The 25,381-nt window shown below is 36.0% G+C and overlaps 1 protein-coding gene across 2 annotated transcripts in view; it reads left to right on the top strand.

Annotated features, from left to right (window-relative positions):
- Nucleotides 1-14,918, top strand: part of Mitofilin (inner membrane mitochondrial protein mitofilin) — a 107,850-nt gene extending 92,932 nt beyond the window's left edge. For both annotated transcript variants that reach the window (XM_089090761.1, XM_089090762.1), the window contains exons 11-13: nt 2,907-3,065; nt 5,679-5,961; nt 14,629-14,918. In XM_089090761.1, the coding sequence (XP_088946887.1) occupies nt 2,907-3,065; nt 5,679-5,961; nt 14,629-14,806 (620 nt within the window). In that variant the 3' untranslated portion in view covers nt 14,807-14,918. The remainder of the gene's footprint in view (nt 1-2,906; nt 3,066-5,678; nt 5,962-14,628) is intronic.
- Nucleotides 14,919-25,381: the final 10,463 nt, after the last annotated feature.

The following is a 25,381-nucleotide window of genomic DNA, read 5'->3' on the forward strand; positions in this document are numbered from 1 at the left end:
CACTTATAATCTTGTTACCCCGAATGATCTACTAAATGTTAGGATTTTTCTACATGGTACTAAATATTCTAAAATATCTTGTCTCGTTAGTTATTTGAGTTACTCATTTGAACCATTTTTGTAAACATTTGGTCGTTTGCTTTTTTTTTTTTTTGACGAAAAAGTAAAGATAAAAAATTTTTTTTTTTTTTTAAATTAAAAATAAATGTTTACTGCGATGCAAAAATAATTGATCCAGATTATTGGCAATAGTGATTCATTTATGCCATGAGACGTAAAATGTAACGATAAAGCGTTGGTATGTTTAGATTTAGTTTCGTTAATGAAAAAAAAATATGTCATAATCTTGATGTGAAATTTCCAGTTTGTCGCTTTCAAACGTATTTATGAGTAGAAATATTTCCGGTCATTTCAATATGCCCTGTCTAGTGGTTTATCAAGCCTGACCAATTGATACAGTAGGGTCTATAGCATGTTTAAAGCAATCTAGACGTTTTGGATCTGGCGCTTATATACGAGAACTGAAATCTATGTAACTGGTCAATATTGGTAGGTTGAGACCTATTGTCTGTTTTTGATTAGTGTTTGTTGCTTACATTTTGGACTCAATAGTGGAGTGTTACACAATCGTTCGACCTTTTGGTCTTAAAGACACAGTCTTACGTGAAAATATGGTGTGTTTTTGTGTTCTCAGGACTTGAATAGAATAGGATAGAATAAGGTTAACAAAAGCACGTCAAATACTAAACAAATAGTATTAATAGGTTTAATCTGCTGAGAAGTGTGTGTTTTTCATTTAATATCATCACCTAACTGGATACTAAGTAATTTGCTAATGCTCAATTTAGCCAATCAAGAGTTATCCTGGATAGGGAGAGAGATGGGAAAGAATTGGACATGAAACGGTTTTAGTTATGCAGGAACTTACCACTTTTAGAAAATTTTAAGAATCAACTATTAACGAATCATTAGTTGAATCATTCGGTTTAGCCACACATTGTTCCGGAGCAGATAGGAAGCTAGCTAGCACAGGAGGGACCAATTTCTGGTTACCTAAAGCCTTTGTATCATTTCTAATAGTCTGATGATCTAAATCATCTGCAGCTTTACTTGTGTCTTCAACACAGCCTTAAAGTATGAATTTTGTATTTTGAATCTTTTTAAGTTGTATCCAAAATATAAACCCAGATATAGGGGAGAGTATGACCTGTCTTAAAACAAAACTGATTTGGGTAAATCTTATCTTCGATTCCTCATAAAGGAAACTAGATTTAGGTTGCCTAGGTAACGTGAAGTGTTGCAGCAACCTTTTGTCGGCTTCGCCAGCAAAAATGTTGCAGGAGCAACACTTTGGTCAGTAATCCAAGGAAGGGATTTGAAAATATCATATTGATTTTGTAGCCAATCTAACCTTGTCATTTTTAATTGTTTAGATGGTTGCGGAATAAAATTTGAGAAATAATCTTATAGAGCCTAATTAGTACTGTGTATCGATCCTTTATCGAGGAACTCAATAGCCAAAAGTATCTAGTCCAAACTGACACCGATGAACTAGTGTTAGCAACCGAGGCTTTTAGGATGGTAGTTAAAACAGCCAAAACCAAGGTTATGGAGGTGTCTAGAAACCCTGCTACCAGAACTGTGCAGCTGACAATAAAAAAAGAGCCAGTAGAAAATATTAACTCCTTCGTCTGCTTAGGGAGCCTCCTAACCTCTGACAATGACTGCTCAAAAGCGGTCAAGTGAATACGTGGTCTGACTAGCTCCAGCTCCAGGAACATCTCGCTAATTTAGAAAAGTAAGGCCCTGTTAACTTCTTTAAAGGTACGACTCTTCAACTCCTTCATAATCCCCATCACTTGAAACTCAAGCGAAACTTGGTCAATAAAGGCTGATGGTGAACGAAGAATCTCTGCATTTGAAACTAAATGTCTTTAACGCATTGCGGGGATCACCTACGTTGACTGAGTCTCAAATGAAGACCCCCAAAAACTATTCCGTTTCCCTAGAACCCTCATGGACCAGATCAAAAGCCAACAACTCCGCTGGCTTGACCATATTCAACGAATGTCAGCCAACCAGCTACCAAAAATTTACCTTCGAAGGACGGGTTCCCGGATCACGCCCCCGATGACATATCTTGGCAACATGCAAATCTGTGTGAAATCTCCCCTCATGGGATTTATTGTGATATTTATTGTGTATTTTCTTTAAAAAAAAATATCCTCATTTTGGTATTTTCGTTAAGGAAAATCGAAAAAACGGAATAAACCCCCTCCCAGACTTTGAAAATGAATCCCCCCCACACACACGTTTCTGAGAATTATAGCTACTGTCCACTACACTACCACTAAAGGGGGAAGCATGCTGTCAGATCTACCCCCTAAAAATCAGGCTTTCATCTTTTCTCCTATGGCAAATTAGCATGACTAGAGTAATTTATACTGTAGTGCACTTGATTTATGAAATACTGACTGGTCAACGTTCACAATGTGCTTCTGTAGGACTCTACACTTAGCTGGTTCTACAAATGGTTTATATTGAAATTCTTTAACAATTTGGGCAACATACACATCTGTTTGAACCAGTCTGGCTTGTCCTGGCAAAATTGATGTGAGAATTGGGACCTGGTAAAACCGGGTGACAATGCTTTCACAAACAAAGCCAATGAAACTATTGCCGAAAATGCATATCCTAACCTCCTAACCGGTTTTTTTTTCTTTTTCTTTTTTTTTTGCAACGAATCACTAGCATTCGTTTGGCAGTGGAGAAGGCAATGTTTTTTTTTTTTTTTTTTTTTTTTTTTTTTTTTTTTTTTTTTTTTTTTTTTAAGTAACGACGAGATACATTTGCCTCATTTCTGATTTAACAGTTCTGGCCTAGCCTTACTAACTAACTTTTTCCAGGTCGTGTCGAAGGTGATTTAACCTTTCACAAAGCTCAAAGGCTATGGAGCGCTTGTCAAGCTCTAGTTAATGCTGTAACGCGCGCGTCATCCGCTAAACCTTGGATAGAAGAAATGACATCTATTAATTTTCACCTGGAAGCCATAAGGAAAGCTGCAGGTAACTTTAATTCAACGGTCACCGTCTGTTTTAACCCTTTTATTTTCAGTACTTATAAATCAACTGTTGTTACCAAAATATATAGCTTAAATTTGAGTCATGTAATCTGAGATTATCCAGTACCTTTGGCTTAAAGCCTCTAGTCCCATAAAATATGTCCCATAAAAGAAGTAGCCGTGATTTAGAAGTCTTTTATATAAGACGACAGACCGAAATTTTGACTGCAACAGACATATTTAAGCAAATTAGAGTAATACTCCTTGGGTAAAATACAAGGGTATCTTGCTCTTAGAGTTGCGTATCTCAAAACTTTGTTATTACTTCTAGCTCTTATGTGGTCCTTTTACGTTTAACCTCTCGGAAAAAGCTGTAGAATTGTGTGCTTTTCCTATTTCTAAGTAAACCTGGCCTCTTTTTTTTATTGCTGTTAAATCAAAGAAAAAGAATCACTGACAGCATCACTGATTTTATTGAACAAAAGCAGCTAAAAAAAGATAATAACAACTGAAGAACCTCAACTTTTTTATTGATGGTATTATGAATTTATCCCCAATTAAACTACAATATATTATTGTTCATGCATGAACAGTCCTGTATAACAGAAGTCTGGGAATCCTTAATATTTTGTGTTCAATTTGCTTAAAACAAGGTTCTAAAAGAAATCAAATTCCCTCAAGGATTCAAGAAGTTTTTTTTTTTTTTTTTGAGAAGAATTGAAATTATTTACAGTTGAAGCGATGTAGCAATTTAGTCTTACATAGCTTTAATTAAAAAAAACCTGGTCAGCACAATATCAGCACAATAAACATGTTTATCGCCTTCCAAAAAATAGTGCTCAACTTTGTAGAGGCAAGAAAACATAGGGTGGGCTGGGTTGTGCCCCCCCCCCCCCTCCCCCCCTCGAAAATCTGATAATTATAAAAGATGTCTTTGTGTTCCATTTAATTATTTATAAATTTTCTAGTTATTTGAAATTTGGATAAAAATTCGAAAACGTGATTAATTTAAGAGATCTAATTAAATTTTCTTTATCAAGCATATTAAAACTTAGAGTTCGAAAGAAAGTATTCCCCTTGTCTGATTTATAATATCTCAGTCATAGATAATGGTGCTATTTATATAAGAAATGTCCTCATACCTATACTACTATTACTACTACTACTAACAAAAACAACACACTGCAGCACCAAGCCGCCTGAGCCCAAAACAGCTGCACACGCTCCGCCTCCGCCCCAATCTTTTCAAAGCTTTCCTCTTTACACCCTCCCAAGAAGTCCAAATTTCCTTCAAATCCTTTTTAGGACCTTTTCCCGCCCATTCGGGGACGAACTGACCCTAGATAATTGGCTGAAAAGGACGATCTTTGGCAGTCTGTCATTTTTCATCTGCAGAACGTGTCCTAGCCATCTAAACCTTTTTCTCATTTTAGCTCTAGCAAGCGGGATAGAACCAAATTTTTGTACAGCTTACTGTTTGAAAAACAGTCAGTCAGGCGGGAGCACAAAAGAAACCGTAGACAATCCCTCTGGAAAACATATAACAAATCCTACTCCGTCTTTCGAAGCGCCCACTTTTCAGAACCATGCTTGACCGCTGTCATGATTGGTTCGTAGACTTATCTCCCTATTCTTCCAAACCTTTCTGTTATGAAAAAATACCCTGAGCCTTGGCTCTTCTACTTTCAACATCTTCACTACTCCCACCGTCTTTACTAATAATACTACCAAGGTAAGTGAGGTTATCCACTTGATCGATGTTCCTTGTTCCCCAACATCACCTCTTCACCTTCATTTATACCTAGTCTAAGCAACTTAGTCTTCTTAACATTAATTTTCAAACCTATCCTTTTACCCTGACCACTTAAAACCTCCAGAAAAAAATCATTTTGCTAATATCTTCATCTTAAACACTCAAATCATCAGCATAATCTAATTCTAGGCGACTTTTAATTTTCAATTTGATTCCACGTTCATCATACATGTAGGCATCATAAATTGGTTATAACTGAATTTGCAATATGTATCCCAAGCATATTGCCATTTAACAATTGAGTTGTTTATCGCCATTGCTAGCTTCGTGGCTAGTTATAAAATAATTATATTTTGTTGTGGAAAGTTAGTGAACACAAGCCAGAAGAGTCATGCTTTCAAAGAACAACAAATTTGAGGTTAATAGAAAAAGAAAAGTGTCTCGGGAGCAGTTTGTTTCTTGACGTGGTCATAAGAATCATGGAAAATCGATACCCTTTTTTTTCTTTCTTCTCTTCCAGAATTTTTTTTTTCAGAAATGGCTCTATATCTTGGAGTCGAGGAACTGCCTGTCTCAGAACAAATAAAAGTTACAAAACTTGAACGTTTTACCTTTTATAAGGCGCATTTATTTATGATAATAATCTGGGAAATAATAAGAAGTAATTAGTACTAGTAAGTGAATGAAATCGTTAAAGAACGGGGACTATGACTGCTAGAGCTACATCTGATTTTATTTTATTTGACTATTTTAATTGATTAAATGAATTGTTAATATTTTAATTAATTCATTAATTATTTAAGGTTTTTATAGTTTGTAAAACAAAAACTTTTAAATATCGTTTCAATTGTGTATTATTTTCAGGTGAAGAGGACGCTTTTGTTGACAAACTGCTCGGTGGATTATCACCTGAAGTGAGAGAAAGAGGTGTATTACCCTTGTCAGCCTTGAAAGAGAGGTTTATGACTGTCGAGAGAGTAGGTCAGCGGGTGGCATTGGTTGATGAAAATGGCGGATCATTATTGCGCTACATGATGTCCTACCTACAGAGCATGTTTTTAATTACTGCTGCGATACGACCGATACTCAATGAAAAGGAGATTGATGTTGAAGCTTTAAACCCCCATGAAATTCTGGCTTCGGCAAGGTAATCTCCAGCTGGATATATATATATATATATATATATATATATATATATATATATATATATATATATATATATATATATATATATATATATATATATATATATATATATATATATATATATATATATATATATATATATATATATATATATATATATATATATATATATATATATATATATATATATATATATATATCAAGGCATGAAGTGTAAAAAAAGGAGACATTCCCCTGAAATCAAGACTATATGTCGAAGATCAGGCCCCTGAGATCCAAAGATTTTTCCAAATTTGTGTTCCTTATAATCAATTATTTTTTTTATATTTTACAATTTTTGCGGGGGTTTCTGAGGGCCATTATTGGATGTATAATGTACGGGGGTCACCACTTTTAAGGCAAAAATGGCGCAAAGAGTTGCTAAGCCACTTGCTGGAGGGGGAGATTCCTCGTTGGCCCAAAATAGTGGGATATTCGCTGTTGCTCCAACGGTTCCGTATCTACTAGCGTGATGGAATAGTACCAGGGCCTCATTTAAAGCCAAGGGTTACCAATAAGATTTCTAACTATCTCTTTAGACTCAACCTAAGCTGAAAAGTTAAAAGAGTATATAGTATATAAATTCTTACTATATTCAAGACACGATATAAAAGAACTCAAAACGGAACTAAAGGTAAAAATCTTACAATAAACCAATACACTTTAAGACGCGCGCTTGCGCGCGCACCTCTGACGAAAGGCGATGAATGTCCGAATAAAATCAGACTCCCAGCATCCTTTGAAGCTTTTCAAACTCTAAATTTAAGCTCTATGAGTCATCGCTCAACTGGCTTTTTCAACCACTCGCTAATTAGTGGATTCTTCAGACATCGTAATAAAAGCTTTCCTGGGGGTTTAGATATTCAACATAAATGAAGCTAAATTTATAAAAAGGCAGTTTTATGAAACAAAAGGGGCCAAAGGTCCCAACACCTCCCTCCTAAGAAAAATGACAGCCATCCCGCCATGGGTCAGAGCACAAAAAAAAACATAAAATAAATAACACCAACTTCAAAATCACCAAACTTGATTCTTCTCTCTTCCCCCAGTGTCTGTACTTCCATCGTTTCAGGATTCGTCGTCATCCCCACGTCTCTATTGTAGAAACCACCATGGTCGAGATCTTCTAACATCTGCATTTGGTCTCGAAAATCGAAGTCCTGAAGATTCGTAGAAATTCATTGGGCACAGCACAATAAAAAACAAAAATTTTCTTGCTCTTACGAATTTACATTTGAGAGGAGCGGAGAATCAGTTCCTGGCATTTTCGATGATGCCGGCCATCGTGAAAAATTGGCTGCACTAGCCTCTTAATTTCCATCTGTGGAAACAACCCCCACATCTCAATAAAAAAGTAAATTGCCCCTTGGCATAATTTCAAATAGTCAATTTCAAATTTCAATAGGGCCGAAAATACACAGGCCTGTGAAAACGATAAGAGTTCAGGAAAATGAAGTAAGAATCTGAGCGAACCTTGAATCGCTTTTTTCTGGGTCTTGTCCCCTAAAATAATTGAATGAATAATGCTCGGCGATGAGGGATGAAGATAATATTGAAGACTGGAAAGACAAGGCTCCAGTAAAGGGATCACAACTTGTCCGGCAGTTGCGCATTGAGGAAAAAGGCTATCTTCCACGTCTTCCCGCAGGGGATCTTCCCCAAGGGATTCCTCCCCCTCATAAAGGAACAAACCCTCTTTTGAGTTGATCAGACCAATATCAGATTTCTTCCATACAACCCAAAATTCAGTATCTCCCAATCTTTCCGTAATTCGTTGTTGACAAGTCAATTCTATGTCATGGGTCTTCTCCTCCCTCCTAAGTTTTTCTGTTTTATTGTAATTTTGCAATTTTCCCTGTGGGTCTTGGACCTCTTTGTCCCCCCTATTATTTATTTTAGCTAGGCACAGCCCAGACAACTTTTAATTTTTCTCCACAACATACTGAATCTCCAAAGTTTGTCTCTTTTTTACACTCCTCTTTTTACCTCTACTTTTCTCAGTTATGTAATTTGTACAAAATAATAAATCATCGTTAAATCTGATTTGGACTCTAGTGTCCACCATCTTTGACTGCATCGCTTCATTGTAGCCCCGTTTAATATCTCTTTTCTCCCTCTTTGTTTTGTAGTAGCATTTTCTTTTGTTTTGTAGTAGCATTAAATAAATCGTCATGAAATCTGAATTGGACCCCAGTGTCCATCCTTGACTGCATTTCTTCATTGTATCTCCGTTTAATATCCTTTTTCTCTCTTTTAGTCTTCTTTATTCTTACCGCAGAAACAATTATTTCGTCATCAAATGGGAACTGTACTCCGACATTTGGTTTTTCATATTCTACTAAAATTTCTCGAATTTTCCGAGGAAAAGCGCGTACAATAAATTTCGTCACCTTTTTCTCTGGTACAATCAGCGTTTCATTTGGGCCTGTACTTGTTAGCGTCTCATATTCATTAAAAGTGTTCTCAAGTTTTCTATTATTTGCAAATTTTCCTGAAAAATCAATTTCGCGCGTCTTATTTTCAATATTATCTTGTCTATTTACTTCTGCATCCCATTTTTGTGGATTATCAACATTTTGAACCAAAGTATCGATTATTTCGTTTTTCTGACAGGGTGGCACAGCCTCCCAATTTGTTTTATGGTCCGGTCCACCTCCCCGCATTGTCAACGAAGTAGCGTGATTTTCCGTTTTTAGCACTTAATGTGTAATAAATGTCTGATAATCTCTCACTCATTGACATTCCCTTACGGGCTTCAATTTTTTCCATACGAGCCTGATGATATATTTCATTGGCTTGTCTATCTTTTTCAATTTTGTCCATATGGGCCTGATGAATTATTTCATTAGCTTGACTATCTTTTTCAATTTTATCTATCTCATCCTGTAATTTTTCCATATACTCTAGGTGCTTTCTTTCGGCTACCTCTCTGGCTATCCTCTCTTTTCTCTATGAAATTTGATATACGTTGTCTCATATCTTTCTCCCTTTCTTTTCTATTTCTCTCTCTTTTTATTCTATGGGCTTCACTCGCCCTTTTCAGTCTTGAGTTAATCTTATCTCTGTGCGACATTCTTTCAATATTCCATGTGTCATTAATTCTTCTGAATTCATTTTCTGAATTCATTTGTTCTATATCTGTACTATCTCTATCCCGCAACTCTCCTTCATTTGGCATAGCCTCTGAGGGATGAGTTCGTCTTGTTTTTTTTTCACATATTATTTCTTCCTTGTTTATTTCGTACCCCCTCATTTTACTGCGTATACTTCTTTCCGATTATATTATCTCTTATTCAATTAGTCAATCTTGGTAAGCTCAAAAACTGTCACGCAAAAATTATGGTACACAATAACTATTATCAATTATCAAATCCGTGTAATAATATTCAACAAATTTTCACATAACCGAAATATCTTGACTTCATTAGTGATTAACGACTTCTTTCACAACAAGCAGTTGTACGTGAGTGAAATATATCTCCGAAAAACGAATTAACAGGGGTTGGACGAGAAAAGAAACTGAAAAACAGAGCGAATATTCCACTAGTGAATTAGCTGGACTAAACTCAGATATGGGAACAACCCTGCAAAACAAGTCATAAGTCCTCCCTATATACTCCTTTTCCAAATATAATCTTCTCCTGGGCAGGTTACTCAATAGGGCAGGTACCTCCCACCTTTTTTGTCTAGTGTGTGCACAAACTGACAAATCATCATAATTTGCCATCATCAATACTCTTATAACCTTCGTCACTGAAGATTATATCTAAGTCCGCCAATTCACTCAAATAATAACCCAACTTTCAACTGTTTCTTATCTGTCCTTAAATACTGTAATACTTTTAAATACGGAGATTCCCCCACTGTAAACTCAACTCATTAATTTCACGTTATTCTTTTTTATATTTGTCTAATAAGGCACAGAACCCATTATAGACCTTCATAATTTATTAACTAATTGCGTATTTTTGTCTTTTTATGTGTTACCACAGTAGGCTACTTTCTAGGCCAAATTAACCCGTCTGTTCGAAAACGCAAAATTCTTTTACTACCAGTGCTATTGATAGCTCTTTTTCTTGCTGCCAACACATATTGGAGTTTATGTACCACTGGCACCACTTATTCGAGGTCTAACGTGCGGGGTCACCACTTTTAAAGGCAAAAATGGCGCAAAGAGTTGCTAAACCACTTGCTGAAGGGGGAGATCCCTCGTCGGCCCAAAATAGTGGGATTTTCGCGGTTACTCCAACGGTTCCGTATCTACTAGCGTGATCGAATAGTCCCAGGGCCACATTTAAAGCCAAGGGTTACCGATAAGATTTCTAACTGTCTTTAGACTCGACCTAGGCTGAAAAGTTAAAAGAGTATATAGTATAAAAATTCTTACTGCATTCAAGACACGCTATAAAAGAACTCGAAACGGAACTAAAGGTAAAAATCTTACAATAAACCAATGCACTTTAAGACGCGCGCTTGCGCGCGCACCTCTGACCAAAGGCGATGAATGGTCGAATCAAATCAGACTCCCAGCATCCTTTGAAGCTTTTCAAACTCTAAATTTAAGCTGTATGAGTCATTGCTCAACTGATTTTTTCAACGACTCGCTAATTAGTAGATTCTTCAGACATCGTAATAAAAGCTTTCCTGGGGGTTTAGATATTCAACATAAATGAAGTTAAATTTATAAAAAGGCATTTTTCTGAAACAAAACGGGCCAAAGGTCCCAACAGCCATGCTTCACAAGTTAACATATTGATGGTGATAACATTCTCACAATTTCTCTTCACTTCAAAGTGAAGTTTCTTTAATATCTTAAGAACATTAATATTTTAATAATTAATTTGGAAAAGTAATTTCATCAAGTCCCTTGTTAGTGTTTTTTTTCAGTCTTTCTGTTTTGTTGAGTGTCAGCTTTTGCGTCAGTTTTTATTTTTAAGCAAACTTACTTTGTATCATTAATAAAAATTTCTACAATCTATTAAATCATACATTTACCGTGCTAAATAATCAACAATAACGCCATGATGGGTTCAGTGTGTGCATCTTCAGTATGAGTTTACTGATTCTTTGTAGGGTAACATGTTGCTTTTTAGCCACCTTTGGTGTTGCACAGAACTCATTTTCTCAGATGGCAGGAATATCTGTGTTTGTCGTGCGTACAGCTTTAGACATTTCTTTGGAAAATAATAAAGCTTATTGATGTTTAATAGGAACCTTGCAGTAACATCATGGGGAATTTTTGCAGTCAATTAAAATATTAAGAGACACGGGATGATGTACTTGATAGCTGAAGGATAAAATAACATGTTAACGTCTTTTTCCTTCAACGCTTAAGGATCAGAAAGTGATACGAAACCCTGTATGCAGATGAAAAGAATCTGTAAATTAGCAGCTTTCGTAGGCTCAAACTGTTGTTTGAAGCACATTTACACAAATGCTCTCCCAATGAATCAGAAATTCAGTTTGGGATGAGACAAAAATTAGCTTAATAAAAATGTACTTTGTGAAACTTTTTTTTAAGCTGAAAATGAAAAATGTTCGTAAAAACGAGGATAAATATCAAAAAACGGCACGAAGTTAATAAATTTTTTCAAAGGTCTCAAAAATGCGCTCAAACACATTTGTCTAGCACCCCCAAAAAGTGCTAGATAATACTATTAGTAGAAGCAAATTCCAAGAAAGAAAATAACTCTCCTTTATTGACCCCACGGCAAATGTTGACGGGTTAATCCAAGGGAGGTGACGGGTATATTTAAGAATATTAATATTAATTGTGATGCTCGCCCTAAGCCTAAGAAATTATTAGTTGATTCAAATACTATTTCAAGATTTAAGCTTAGGATAGAACAGTTAGACTTTAAATTTTTACAAGAAGAATTAGATTTAAATTTGAAGTTTGAGCTTTGGTATGGTAAGATTAAGGATACGTTTTTGGAATGTTGTGACGTGTCAGGAATACAGAAGAGAAGGGTGTCTCCGAATAAACCTTGGATTACAAAGATTTTGTTACAGTCAATTAATAAAGACGTTTTTTATATAAGTTGTCAACAAGGAGCAATGATCCTCATGATAAAGTAATATATAGAGTTTATAATAGTAGGTTAAATGCTGCACTCAGACTGGCTAAGGTAGAATATTATAAGGTTAAATTTAAAAAAGTTGAGGGTAACCCGAGTAAGACTTGGAAATTGATTAAGTCAGTGACTTGCCCTGGTAGCGTCTTGATCCGTCCAGATAATATGGGAATGAATAATAATGTTGCTGATGAGATGTGTAATCACTTTGCTACTATTGGGCAGCGTGTGTCATCATCGGTGCCAGTATTTGATCAAGATGGAGATTTTCGTCAGTTCCTACCTGAAGATTGTGACGTGTCTGCGTACCTTAAATCTGTAACTATTGATGAATTATTTGATGTTATAAATAATATGAAAAATGGTGCATCAGGAGAAGATTTTATTTCGTTGAAGGTTTTGAAGTCGATATTACCTGTTATATCTAGTAATTTTTTAGGACTGGTAAACAATTGTTTAAAAGCTGGAATATTTCCCGATTGTCTAAAGGGCGCGAATGTTATCCCAATATTTAAAGGAGGGGATAAGAATTGTTTTAGTGATTATAGACCGATTTCTTTACTGCCATTAATTTCTAGAGTGTTTGAAAAGTTGATTCATAGTAGGATGGTAATTTTTTTCGAGAAAAGACAATTTTTTAGTTCTAGTCAGTTTGGGTTTAGGAGTCATCATTCTACAGAGCATGGAGTTTTGTTTTTAACAACTTTTATTAATGATGCTTTAGACAAGGGTCTGAAGATAGCTTCGATATTTTTGGATATTACTAAAGCATTTGACTCTGTTGATCATGATATAATAGTTCAAAAGCTATATAGTAGTGGTATACGTGGTGATTTTTTAAATGTGATAGTTAGTTTTCTTAGCGGAAGGACTCAGTGTGTCGTGATGGATGGAGTTACATCTAAAATTGAATATATTTCGATTGGAGTACCCCAGGGTTCCGTGTTGGGCCCTTTGTTGTTTTTGGTTTATATTAATGACCTTTGTAGAGCTTCAAGTAATGTGTCTTGTTCTTTCGACCTTGATACTTACGGTACTAAAGGAATTCTACCATGTTTTGCTGATGATGCCCATTTCACTGTAGCTGCTAGAACTGAAAATGAGTTGATGACTATATTGAAACAAGGTATTTCTTCGATTGAAAAGTGGATGCGAGTAAATAAATTGAAACTGAATCATAATAAGTCGAATCTTTTGATTTATGGTAGAATTACTGGACATTATCCATGGATTAATAATATAGAAGTAGGGCACCATACTATTGTAAGATCTACTAGTACTAGATACCTTGGTGTTATAATTGATGAAAGCCTTAGTTTTAAAGACCATATTGCATCTGTTAACAGCAAATTGTCTCGTAATATTGGTATTATGCGTAAACTTAGGTATCTTTTTCCGTGTGAAATTGTGAGAATGTTGTATTTTTCTATGGTTCACCCATATCTCATTTACTGTTGTATGGTTTGGTCGAAAACATTCGTAACTCATCTCCATCCGCTCTGCGTAACACAGAATATGGCAATTACAGTTCTTTATGGTAATCAAATTGACCTATCTGTATCGGTGAGGCATCTTTACCGCGAGTATAAAATTCTACCGTTAGCAGGAATATGCGTATTCTATAATGCTCTGTTTATGTTTAAATATTTAGCTTCGGAGTTACCATCATGCTTTTCAGGAATGTTTAGTCTTGCGTCTACTATTCACGATCATTTGACACGATCTTCTCAGTTGGTGCGAAGACCAGCTATAGTTACGTCTAGGTCTAGGTTTTCAATTCGTCATGTTGTTCCGTTAGTTTGGGAGAGTTTGCCAGAGGATTTGAGGAATGTTGGGGGTTTGCAGGATTTTCGTAAGTCGCTAAAGAACCATTGTTTTGATGTGTATATTTTGAATGGATTTTTCCACGCCACTTAAGTTTTGTTTTTGAGGAGGGTTTAGTTGCATCTGAATATGATTATAATTATTGTAATTTTGTTGGGTGTTGTTTGGTGGGTCGTTGGTTTTCGGGTCCGGTAAGTTGAGCTCTAATTTTTTGTTTTTTTTTTTTTTCTTCTTTTTTTTTGGTTTCTTGGTTTTTTGATTTATTAGGAGGGTTTTCTCCCGCACAAGCATTGCTTCAGGGAATCGATGATGTATATATATATTTTTTTAAATAAACCCATTGTTACTTAAAATGGAGGGCAGGCCATGCCATGATTTATATGTGTGAATATCAAAGAAACTGAATCAAAATAATAAAACCAAGCTATATGCCACAGTGGTTCCAAAACAAATGGGTAAAACTCTCATTTAATAATTTGACACAAGAGCGGAAATGAAAGCTTTTCCCAAGATCCGTTGCTTTGTTCCATTATTGGCATCAGTTAAAATCTGTAAATATTACAGAGTAGGGCAAGGCACATCCACAAGAAATTTTACTAATACCGACATCTAGCTTGCGCGGATTTGAACCTCTCACAGAGACTATCTGCCTTAGCTTGGCTCTCAAGTCTTTATTCACTTCCATCCAGCTGATCAATGTCATATCATTCTTTATAAATTTTCAATTTCAGGTTTTGCCTTGAGAAGGATGATTTGGAACAAGCGATTCGTTTCGTAAATTTACTACGAGGCGAGCCAAGAAACATTGCTCGCGACTGGTTGAAAGAAGCTCGTCATTCTTTAGAAGTGCGACAAACTGCCGAAGCGCTTTTAGTTTATGCATCAGCAAATGGAACCCAAGTTCTATGAGTCATTTCTTTGTTGTTGTTTTTTTAGCGTCTAGTTTTTCCAAATAAATCCTGAACAGATACATGTATTTTCCTAATCAATCCTTTTTATGAATTAAAGTGCTTAATAATGACAGTATTTTGGTCAAGAAGTGATAGTGAATATGCAGAAGTTTCATTTATAAATTTCAATCAGAAAAGCGAGTTTCAAAAATGGATGATCTAAACTTTAAACAGTACTCTATAAGGCAAATCAGCGATGTCAATTCAGGGAAATTAGGGGGGGGGATTGTTGTTATTTTTCATTTTTTCAATGAGAAATCAAAAAAGCCAATACTGAGATTATTGTTTGTATCTTTGGACATTTAAAATTCATAGTTGATTTATGCGAAGAAATCTTTTCTTAGCTGATATTCGAACCTCTACTGTTAATTTCTGGTTGACATTTTGTAATTAATTCGGCATTTATGAAATAAACGATAAATTGAAAAATCAAATCTCTTTTAGTAGACATATTACTCTTTATAGGTTCACAGTATTTAGCATAAGAGAATTGGCTATATTAAATCCATTTGTTGTCCATGATCTTTCAGTTTAATTCTGTTATAAAGAGAAGTTAATTTAATACATTTAATAAATAAACGTTGCAGACATCTTGGTATATACCTATAGAGAAGTACACTTGCCAGGGAGAGTTGTTTTGTGCTTGAAAGTGTAATGAACTTCCAACAGCTCTTTATAATCCATAGAAAACTTCTCTTGACATTTTACCATTATTTATTTTCTAGATTTATTTAACTGAGACTAGTTGGACCCAGAATTGAGGCTCGTAGCGGGAAAAATAAAATTACTTTGACTTTCCAACTAACGATAAAGGAAATAACTTCATGAACTTACTGCTTGTAAGGTCCCTGTAGGATTTGACGGGATAGCCCAGTAATGGCGTCAATGGTTGCTTTCTTCAAGTGAATCCACCAGCCTCTTCCGACGAAGTATCTCAACTTGTACCGCTGTTTGCCAAGCCTATTCGGCAAACACGCAAAAATATGGCATGGTCAAATTACATTTAATAAGGGACACCCTGCATCGAATAATTCAAGAACGGCTTTGTAAGGTGTTGTAAAACCATTTGCATTAGTCTCTCAAAGGGATTTTGTCTTTGAGAACCCGTCTGTCGATTCTTTTAAAAAGAGGACCAATAGACGCAATTCTGGGAAGAAGATGGTTAAATGATTCATTGGTTAGACGTCAGACACTAATTTTTAGCTGCCGGACTTCATGAGAGTTGTCACAATAGAGCCCTTAGGGCGAATCAGCCCTTATGGTGTTCAGGGTTCGAACAAGAAAGGTTGACAACCTAAGCAAAACTCGAGATGAGAATGGAAACCGTACGTAAAATTACTATTTTTCAAAGAGAGCTGTTGTTTTACTAATAAATTTATACCATTTATCGTAAGTGCAAGCTCCAGAGCGCCGTCAATTACTTGACGATATTATACTAATCTCAACAATGAATCCTCCTAGGTAATTAACAGTTTGCGGGATAGTTATACAGCAGACAAGAATTATAGCATCTTAATATGTAAGTAAGTGTTGGTGAGAACTGAAAACTAGGACGTGATGCTCTAGAGCAGGTCTCTCCAAGAGTGGAGATCAGATCAGTCAGGTGGTTTTTGGATGTTCAACAGGGAGTGAGTTTTTCTTTCATTTATTTACCTAGAGGTAAACGACGAAATCTCATTGTAAAAGGTGCATGCAGTCAATGGGTTTCCTGAAAAAGGTGACGATTTTAACCAAAGTTTGGTAAGTATAACCTGTTTTGTCTCATGGCTTGGGGATCAAGTTGGAACTTCCAGGATTTTTTTTGGGGGGAGGGGGGGCAAAGGGTTTTGAATTTTGGAGGGGGGTTGATGAAATAGTATACACTACAGTTTCTTACGCCTGTCGTCTGACAGTCTTAACGACTAGTTTTTTTTTTAATAAGTTATGAAATGGCGAGCAACCTTGTGCTTATCTTAAGCGCAGATGGTGATATCTCAAAAGGATCTGTTGCCATATCTGGCTGTACCTAACACAGTTGACGTCTGCGGGAAGGTTCAGCAAGCCTTGCAGAGCTGATCGACGTCCGCCTGGCTCTACTTATCAAAAATTGTCCTGCGTAAATACCGTAAATGCAGTAAATCTTACAAGGGAATTTCCTAGTTTCCAATATCGCAAATTTCTATTATTATTTTGAAAATGCTAGCCACTCAATGTCCCGTAGGATATTCGGACTGGTCAGTTTTAACTACGTTTAAATAAATTAGCCTTTGAATTTGGCTAAACTGTGGCAAGGATTCCAGCTAAATCTTTACAATAAGCCGGCTTAGACTTTATTGAATCTGGAAAGTCATTATTGGCTGAACCTCGGAGCTAGCAAACTTCGGTCAAACAGTTAGTGGTAAAGAACTTTAAGTAAGGAGCGACCCGGCTCAAATGTAAACAAAACTCTAAAAACGGAATTTTGATACCAACAGATATATTAAAAGAATCAAATTTTTATGCTGATTTCAAGTATATAAATTTCATTAAGTTTAGTCTTACCCACCAATGGTTAGAAGCCTGAAAAACATTTCCTGAGTTTCGAAAAAAAGGGGGAAACAGCACCCAAAAGTCAAGTGATTTCATTGAAAATTGCACAATCAGATTCAGCTTATCAGATAACCCTACTGTATAAGTTTGAACCTCCTATCTGCAAAAATGTGGGATTTTGTATTTTCTGCCAGAAGTAAGATCCGGATGCGTGTTTTTTTTTTCAGGGTTGATCGTATCAATCCAGTGGTCCTAGAATATCGGAAGAGGGCTCATTCGAACGGAAATAAAAGTTCTAGTGCCCTTTTTAAGTGAACAAAATTTGGAGGGCAACTAGGCCCCCTCCCCCAACTTTTTTGCCAAAAAAGTCCGATCAAAATTTTGAGATAGCCATTTTGTTCATCATAGTTGAAAGGTCCAATAACTATGCCTTCGGGTACAATATGACCCATCCCCCCTCACAGCCCCAGGGGAAAGGTCTTTAAGTTATAAATTAACAACAAAGACACGAAGAAAAATAGGGAAATCTTTTTGCAAGACAGTGAAGATAATTTGAATGAATATTTTGTACCATGAGTAAAATGCGATGTATTAAAATACCAAAATAAAGTTCCTTATTTCTAAAGATAATTCCGACTTCCTCCAATTAAGCTAAATCTAGTTTCAAAAAATGAAAAGTCTTTAATCAGCAAAGAGAAAAAATTACAGTCAGTCTCAGAACCGCGTTAATCAAGCTTTGATTTCGCTAAGATAGTGGTAATAAAAAAGGTGCCACGCACAATATTTCTAAGGAAGTTTAAACTATAAGAGCCGTGTGAACGTTTGAATCAGCAGAAATAATTAAGACGTATTATTGGACGAGGGTTCGCGTCCTTGGGCCACGTGAGCCAATGGCAAGCCAGTCCTTACAGCGCAGGACGAAAGAACTGCGTTTGGTAGTGGGGTAAAAGTGCTTTTTAAAATGATTCGTAATGTAGATTCAGGACCATTCAGACAGAATTCTTATATTCGTTCATCGTTGTCACTGTTATTGTCATTTGAAGTGACCCATTGCTGTGCACCTAAATAAGTAAGTCTCAATAAACCTATTGTGCTTTTACCTGTGTTTATTTCATTTTATATGTCTGCATCTAGTCTAATAATAGGTAATTAGTTCGCATGTCTCCAAGGTAACGCTCCCAAGGGAATCGGATCTCCAGATAGCTCGAGAATAAAAGAGGCCACATTTATATGTCTACATATTCAATTTTCTCCGATTAATTGAGGGCAGCGCTAGCCTAGTTGACACAATCTTTAGCGCTATAAGCGGCGCTATCGGAGTACCTATAAAGTGTAAGTGCTGTTTGAGATTATTGGTAAATCAGAGTCAAAACCACTCAGACAAAATTCTTATATTCTTCCATCGTTGTCACCGTTATTGTCATTTGAAGTGACCCATTGCTGTGCACCTAAGTATGTAAGTTCAATAAATCTATTGTCTTTTTTATCTGTGTTTATTTCCATTTATGTGTCTGCGTCGAGTCCAATAATAGGTAATTAGTTCGCATGTCTCCAAGGTAAACGCTCCCCGGGAATCGGATCTCCAGATAGCTCGAGAAAAAAAGAGGCCACATTTATATGCCTACATATTCAATTTTCTCCCATTTAATTGAGGGCGGCGCTAGCCTAGTTGACACAATCTCTAGCGCTATAAGCGGCGCTATCGGAGTACCTGTAAAGTGTAAGTTCACAGTTTAAGGTATAATTCTAGACTTGACGCGATCAATCTTCATTACCGCTATCAGGACGGCCAGAAAGCTTTTTATTGCTACAAATAAAATTTTTATTGCTACAAATGGCACGGTCGGAAATTGGAAGAAAAATTGCGAACTAATTACGCTATAAACTTTGTAATTCGAATTTAATTATTAGAGAGATACAGACATATAAGTAGAGTGATTAGGCCTGTAACTGCTAGGCTACGACAGGAAACCCCTTATATCTCATAGGAGAAAATAGCCTACCCCAAAATAGGTTAAGTAAAATTTTAAGTTGATATTAACGCAAAAAAAAATGTCTGAAGATTTAGAAGAAAAATTAATAGTGCAGAAATTAGTCGCGAAAAATATAGAGATTGCAAAATCTATACCAGAGTACAATGGTCAGTCAGATATTGACGAATTTAATATCCAATTGGCCCAGTTCGTAAAACTAACAAAAACAGACGCTGGAGCGTTAAAAGACATGCTCCTACTACGATTAAAAGGCCAGGCCCTAACCTTTCTAAAACAGATTGAAGATACCATAGGCAATAACGCAAACTTGCCAATAAATACGGTTGATAAATTTTTAAAAGCATTCAAAGAGAGATTTATAGAAACCAGTTCCATAAATAAATTAAAAAACGGAGCAGTGAGCTTTGACTTTTCACAGAACATAAGAGAATACCTTGATAATATACGCATTTCTGTAGAGGCAAAATACGGAAGTGGTTCGGGGCAACTGTATGAAAAAGTCATACTTAATACCTTTTTGCAAGGGCTACCCCAAAAACTATATAGAGTGGTAATATCCAAAAACATTCAAACGTTTGATCTTGCAGTTCAGGAGGTAGAGCCATTGATCGAAGTGGATAAGATGGTCGCTAATCACAGTAAAGCAAAAATAAATAGCCTAGACGATTAAAACGCGAACTTAATATTCAAAGGCGATCAGGAACCCCCCAATTTCTTTTGAAGGGATAACTCCCCAGTGCCACAAAGAAATAAAACGCAAGAACCCGCTAGGCAGAAAACAGTACGCTTTCAGCCTATCAAACAATCCAATTACGAAAATAACCCTACAATAATAAGGTGCTATAATTGTAATCGTGTTGGCCATATCGCGAGAGAGTGCCATTATGTCCCCAATCGCATACCAAGAATTGCTGTCGGTAATACGCAAAATTACGGCAACCATTTGTTCGGAAGAACAATTTTTAGCACCGGTCGTTCTATAGGCTATAGCCAGGGGTGATTGCGCCAATCAGTACCTTACAACAAGTACCAACCAAAGTTGTATAACCCTCCCCCCAACAGACAAATTAATTACCGATGTGAAAACCCAAATACTCGCCAAGGCCAATATAATGCGAGAATGCAATATAGAAATTATGAAAATTTGCGGATGGGAAATGAAAATTTTGCAAGCCAACGGCATTGGCAGTCAGCACCAGGAAGTGGCACTGACACGAGACATCCAGGTTACCATAATAATACAAGGCGAAGACAGACAGACGTAAATCAATTAAATATGCCTACGGAAACTCATATGTCTGAATATCTATTACAGGCACCCACACATGAAATAAATCCTCAGGGAAACGTTTCAGGCCCCTCAGAAATATAAATTGGACCCAGAGGGTGCCCGGAATATTTAATAGGTCCAAGACAATATTAGTGCCGTCTTGTAGTGATATTAATAACAAGTTACCTATATTTAATGATTTTTGTGTAGAAAACGTTTACTTTAAGGCTTTAGTTGACAGCGGAGCTACAGTAAACATTATAAGCTCATGTATATTTAACATGTTGCCTTTGCATATTAGGCGAAAGAGGAACCCTAATAATCCCAATTTAAATAGTGTGACAGGCCATAAATTGGACGCAAAAGGTTCAATTTGCCTAAGCGTAAAAAGAGACAATAGGACCTTTATAACAAATTTTATAATATGCGATAGCTTTCCATACGAGGCTATTATAGGCGCAAATTTTCTAAGGTCCAATAGAATAGTTTTAGACATAGCCAATGAGAGGCTTGTCTCCCCAGTTAAGATAGGGGACGACATTTCTATCTTAAGAAATCGTAACAGAGATTACGAAGACAACATAACAGTAAACAGAATTTCTGGTGGTATAGTGTCGCAGTATTTTGAGCCTCGTGTCTCGCAGACATGGCATAATTGGAAATTTGTTCAGTTACCCTGAAAGACATTGCAGAAATGAAGTAAATTTAAATAATAAAAGTATTGAATCTGCGAAAACAAAAATAGAAGATATGCGACAGTACAGGTCAAACTAAATTAAGAAAATAGCGGAATTATGGAAGAACATAGTAAAACCCAACGTGACGCCGCAAGATGCCCCAATGGCGCAGCATAGCGCCAGTATGAATCTAATTAACAATGAAAATAAAGAGAAATATTACGGATTCGCGATAAAGAAAAGAAAAGTCCCTCCCAAAACGATGCAAAAAATTCAAATATCACAGATGATTGAGCCAGTGGTTAGCAAATCCGAAATATGGTTGGCGATCCCATCTGAAATACCCGAAAATCTGCTATGCGAGGAACAGGTTATATTTTATGACAAAGGAGAAGGTTTTATTTGGGTAACCAATAACCACGAAAATGATACAATTATGATTAAAAAGCGGACGTGTTTAGTTCAAATCCAGGTTCAAACGAAAAATGATTTAAATAGATTGGAAAATTCTAAAAGAAACCCCGTTAACGGCATTAAAACTTCAAATAACAAAAATACCCAGGTAAAATCACACCTTTTAAAAAAATATAATACCGATCATATAACGGACATGGAGATTAATAAAAAATTTTGCTAATTATTATGGAAATTTAAGGATTTGTTTTATGCATCTGAAGATGACATCGGGCTGATACCATTTTATGAACATTCAATTTTAACGACTGGTAATCCCGTAGCGAAACAGCCCTATCGTGTGCCATATAAGCACAAAGAGTGGTTAAAAAAATAAAATTCATGAATTAGAAAAAAAATGAAATTATAAGCCCAAGTATAAGTCCGTATAGCGCAAAAGTGATCTTAGTAACAAAAAAGAATGGAGATCTTAGACTCGTAGTAGATTATAGAGCCCTCAACAAACAAGTAGTTAGCGATAAATTTCCTCTACCAAGAATAGATGAAATTCTTGACTCAATTTCAAGCAAAAACAAAATCTTAACTTCTTTGCACCTTACCCAAGGCTACCACCAAGTGAAAATAGCCGAAAAGGATGTCCACAAAACTGCATTTTCAGCATCTGGATATGGTTCATATGAATACGTAAGAGTACTATTTGGGCTGAAAACAAGTTCAAGCGCGCTAGGTAGACCCCTACTGCACCTGTTAAGAGGATTAAAGAATATCATTCATTTTGTTGATGATGTTATATGCGTGGGAGAAAACACTGAACAACACTTAGCAACGTTAGCTAAGGTGTTCGAGAAGTTCAGACAAGGCAATTTAAAATTCCGGCCTGAGAAAGTAAATTTATTTCAACCTAAAATTAGGAGTTAAAATTTTTAGGAGTAGTAGTAACCCAAGGAGAGATATCCCCAGACCCTGATAAAATAAAATGTGTTGAAAACCTCAAGCCCCCCAGAACTATGAAAGAATTTAGAGGAATTTTAGGTCTTACTGGCTACTTTAGAAAATTCGTACGCAATTATGCCCAAATTGCAAAACCCCTCACGGAATTAACTAAAGGGAGCTCCCATAATGTTACCTGGTCCCAGGAAGCTCAAACTTCCCTAGACCGACTCGAAAACGGATTCGAAACGGATTCGAAAACGGAAGATTTGTGGTTACAACTGATGCTAGTTCAAAAGGCATTGGCGCAATTCTTTCTCAAATAATCCTGGTAGAAAACCCTAATCCTCTAGTGGGAACGCCTAAACAAAAACACATAGAAAAGGTCATTTGCTAGAGCAGAACCTTATCAAAAGGCGAAAGTAGTTACCCAGCCACAAACTTAAAATTATTATGTATAATCCACCTCGTGAACAAGTTTTGACACTATTTAATCTGTAGAAAATTTATAATACGATCAGACCATAAAAGCTTGCAGTATCTGCTAACATTTAAAAATCTCACTGGCATTGTAGCTAGATGAATTATGAAAATCCAAGACCTAGATTACGAATTTCAACATTTAAAAGGTAAACAAAACGCCATTTGTGACTTTTTGAGTAGATACCCAGAAAAAAGTCCGTCGGAAACAGGGGAAAATGAGGTTAACACTATAAATGCTAAGAGCAAACATGGATGTAAGAAAAACAAAGTCAAAGACACGGTAAAAGAAAATAAGATTAACTATTGACCCTTGTCATTGGAAAATATAAAAAGAAAGGAAAAAAAGGACGAAATGTGTGTAGCACTCTTCGATTATTTTGTGAATAATAATGCGTTACAGGATAAATTTAAAACTCTTAGAAAAGAGAGAGCAAATTTTTACTATGATATTGATGAAGAAATACTATGTAGAATCGTGACTGCTGAGACAAATAGAAACCAAACCTCAATAATACCTGTATTACCACAAAACTTAATAGGGTCTGCATTTGAATATTTTCATTTAGATAAAGGTTGGCATTTAGGAGTTATGAAAACGTTCCATAAGTTAAAACAGTATTTCTACGTGCCGTCTGCAATGACAAAACTTAAAGAATTTGTAAGTACATGCGAAGCATGCAACTTAAGAAAAATTCCCTCAGCTTATCCTAATCCTCCATTTGGAAGGATCCCAGTGGCAAAGTACCCCTTCGATATCATCTCATTTGATTGATACGGAACAAGTGAAGGCTTGCCTGTTTCTAGTAGAGGCCATACTTGTATTCTTTTGGTTATAAATCATTTTTCCGGATTTACTTTTGCAAAAGCATTAGAAAATCAAGGTGCTTATGCCACAAGTAAGGCGTTAGCAAAATTATTTTTACAATTTGGCATTCCTAATAAAATTTTGAGTGACAACGGGAGCAATTTTGTTTGAAAAGTAACAAAAGACAATGAGTTTTCTTAATATAACGAAAATGATGACAGCCCCGTACCACCCACAAGCTAATGGTAAAATAGAAAACAGGCATAAAATATTTTCGAACGTATTAAGTATTTATACGAAAGACAATAGAAGTGACTGGGATAAATTCTTACCTTATTTAACTAACGTAATCAACACGGCTTATTCAGAAACAACCAAAGACAATCCATTTTATTTACTTTTTGGTCGTGATTTTAGAATCCCGTATAATGGGTTTATTGAATCTCGGCAGTATTATAGTAGCTCAGAAGATTACAAACAAGATTTCATAAATAGGATGAGGAAAACTTATAAAATAGTTAGGCAAGAGTTGGAAAAATGTAAAACAAACCAAGAGCTTAGAAACAAACCCGAAGTCAAGGGAGGCATAGATTTCAGAGTAAGAGACAACTTTTCCTTAAAGAATGAAGCAAAAACCGAAGTCAAAAAATCTACACACCTATATTCTGGAACGTACCGAATATTCAAAAAGTATGGTAACAAATATTCGATTAAAATGGAGACCCCAGATTGTGGAAGAACTTACAAGGCACATGTTAGCCGAATAAAAAGAGCAAAATTTCCAGAGGGATGGGTATCACATCCCTCCTCTACTGATTCGTCAGATGCAGAAAATGAGCCCCCTAGGTCAAGATTGGCAGAGCTAAAACCCTTTAATTTCAAGCAAGACTATTTCGAGAATGACAGTGATGAGGAAAATTTTGAAGAATTTTTAGCTATGAAAAATCTAGTTATTCCAGAGAAAAAATCCCTAATACCAGTAAGAATAAAAACGCCAAAAACTCCAAAAAGTTATTCATCGGCGAGCGCAGGAGATTTAGATTATACAACATTTCCAAAAACCCAATTTTTCCCCGATAGAATTTCGACCCCATGTCCCCCCAAAAGATTTCCAGACGATATGGTTTCCCCTGCAACACCAATAGAAAGGCCCCTGTCTTTACAGGAAGAATTAAACAGAGCTGTAGAAACCCTCGGTATTACTGTAAAGAAAACTCCTCCCAAAGATTTAACTAAAACAAACCTGTGAGAAGCTATGGATTTAATTAATTTCCCCATAAAAAAGAGTCAAAGTACATTGCCCGAGAATATAACTCCCAAGGATGAACAGCAAGGTCAATATCATGATATAACTGTGTCCAAGGTCAAACCTAAAAAGTGGACTTCATGGAGGGAAACCTTAGTGCAAAGAATGCCTCATCCCCCTGAAGACATGGCCTTCAAACGATGGAGG

The sequence above is a fragment of the Artemia sp. Qi Xiang Cuo genome, chromosome 6, assembly GCF_049724085.1.
Source record: "Artemia sp. Qi Xiang Cuo chromosome 6, ASM4972408v1, whole genome shotgun sequence".
Taxonomy (NCBI): Eukaryota; Metazoa; Arthropoda; class Branchiopoda; order Anostraca; family Artemiidae; genus Artemia; species Artemia sp. Qi Xiang Cuo.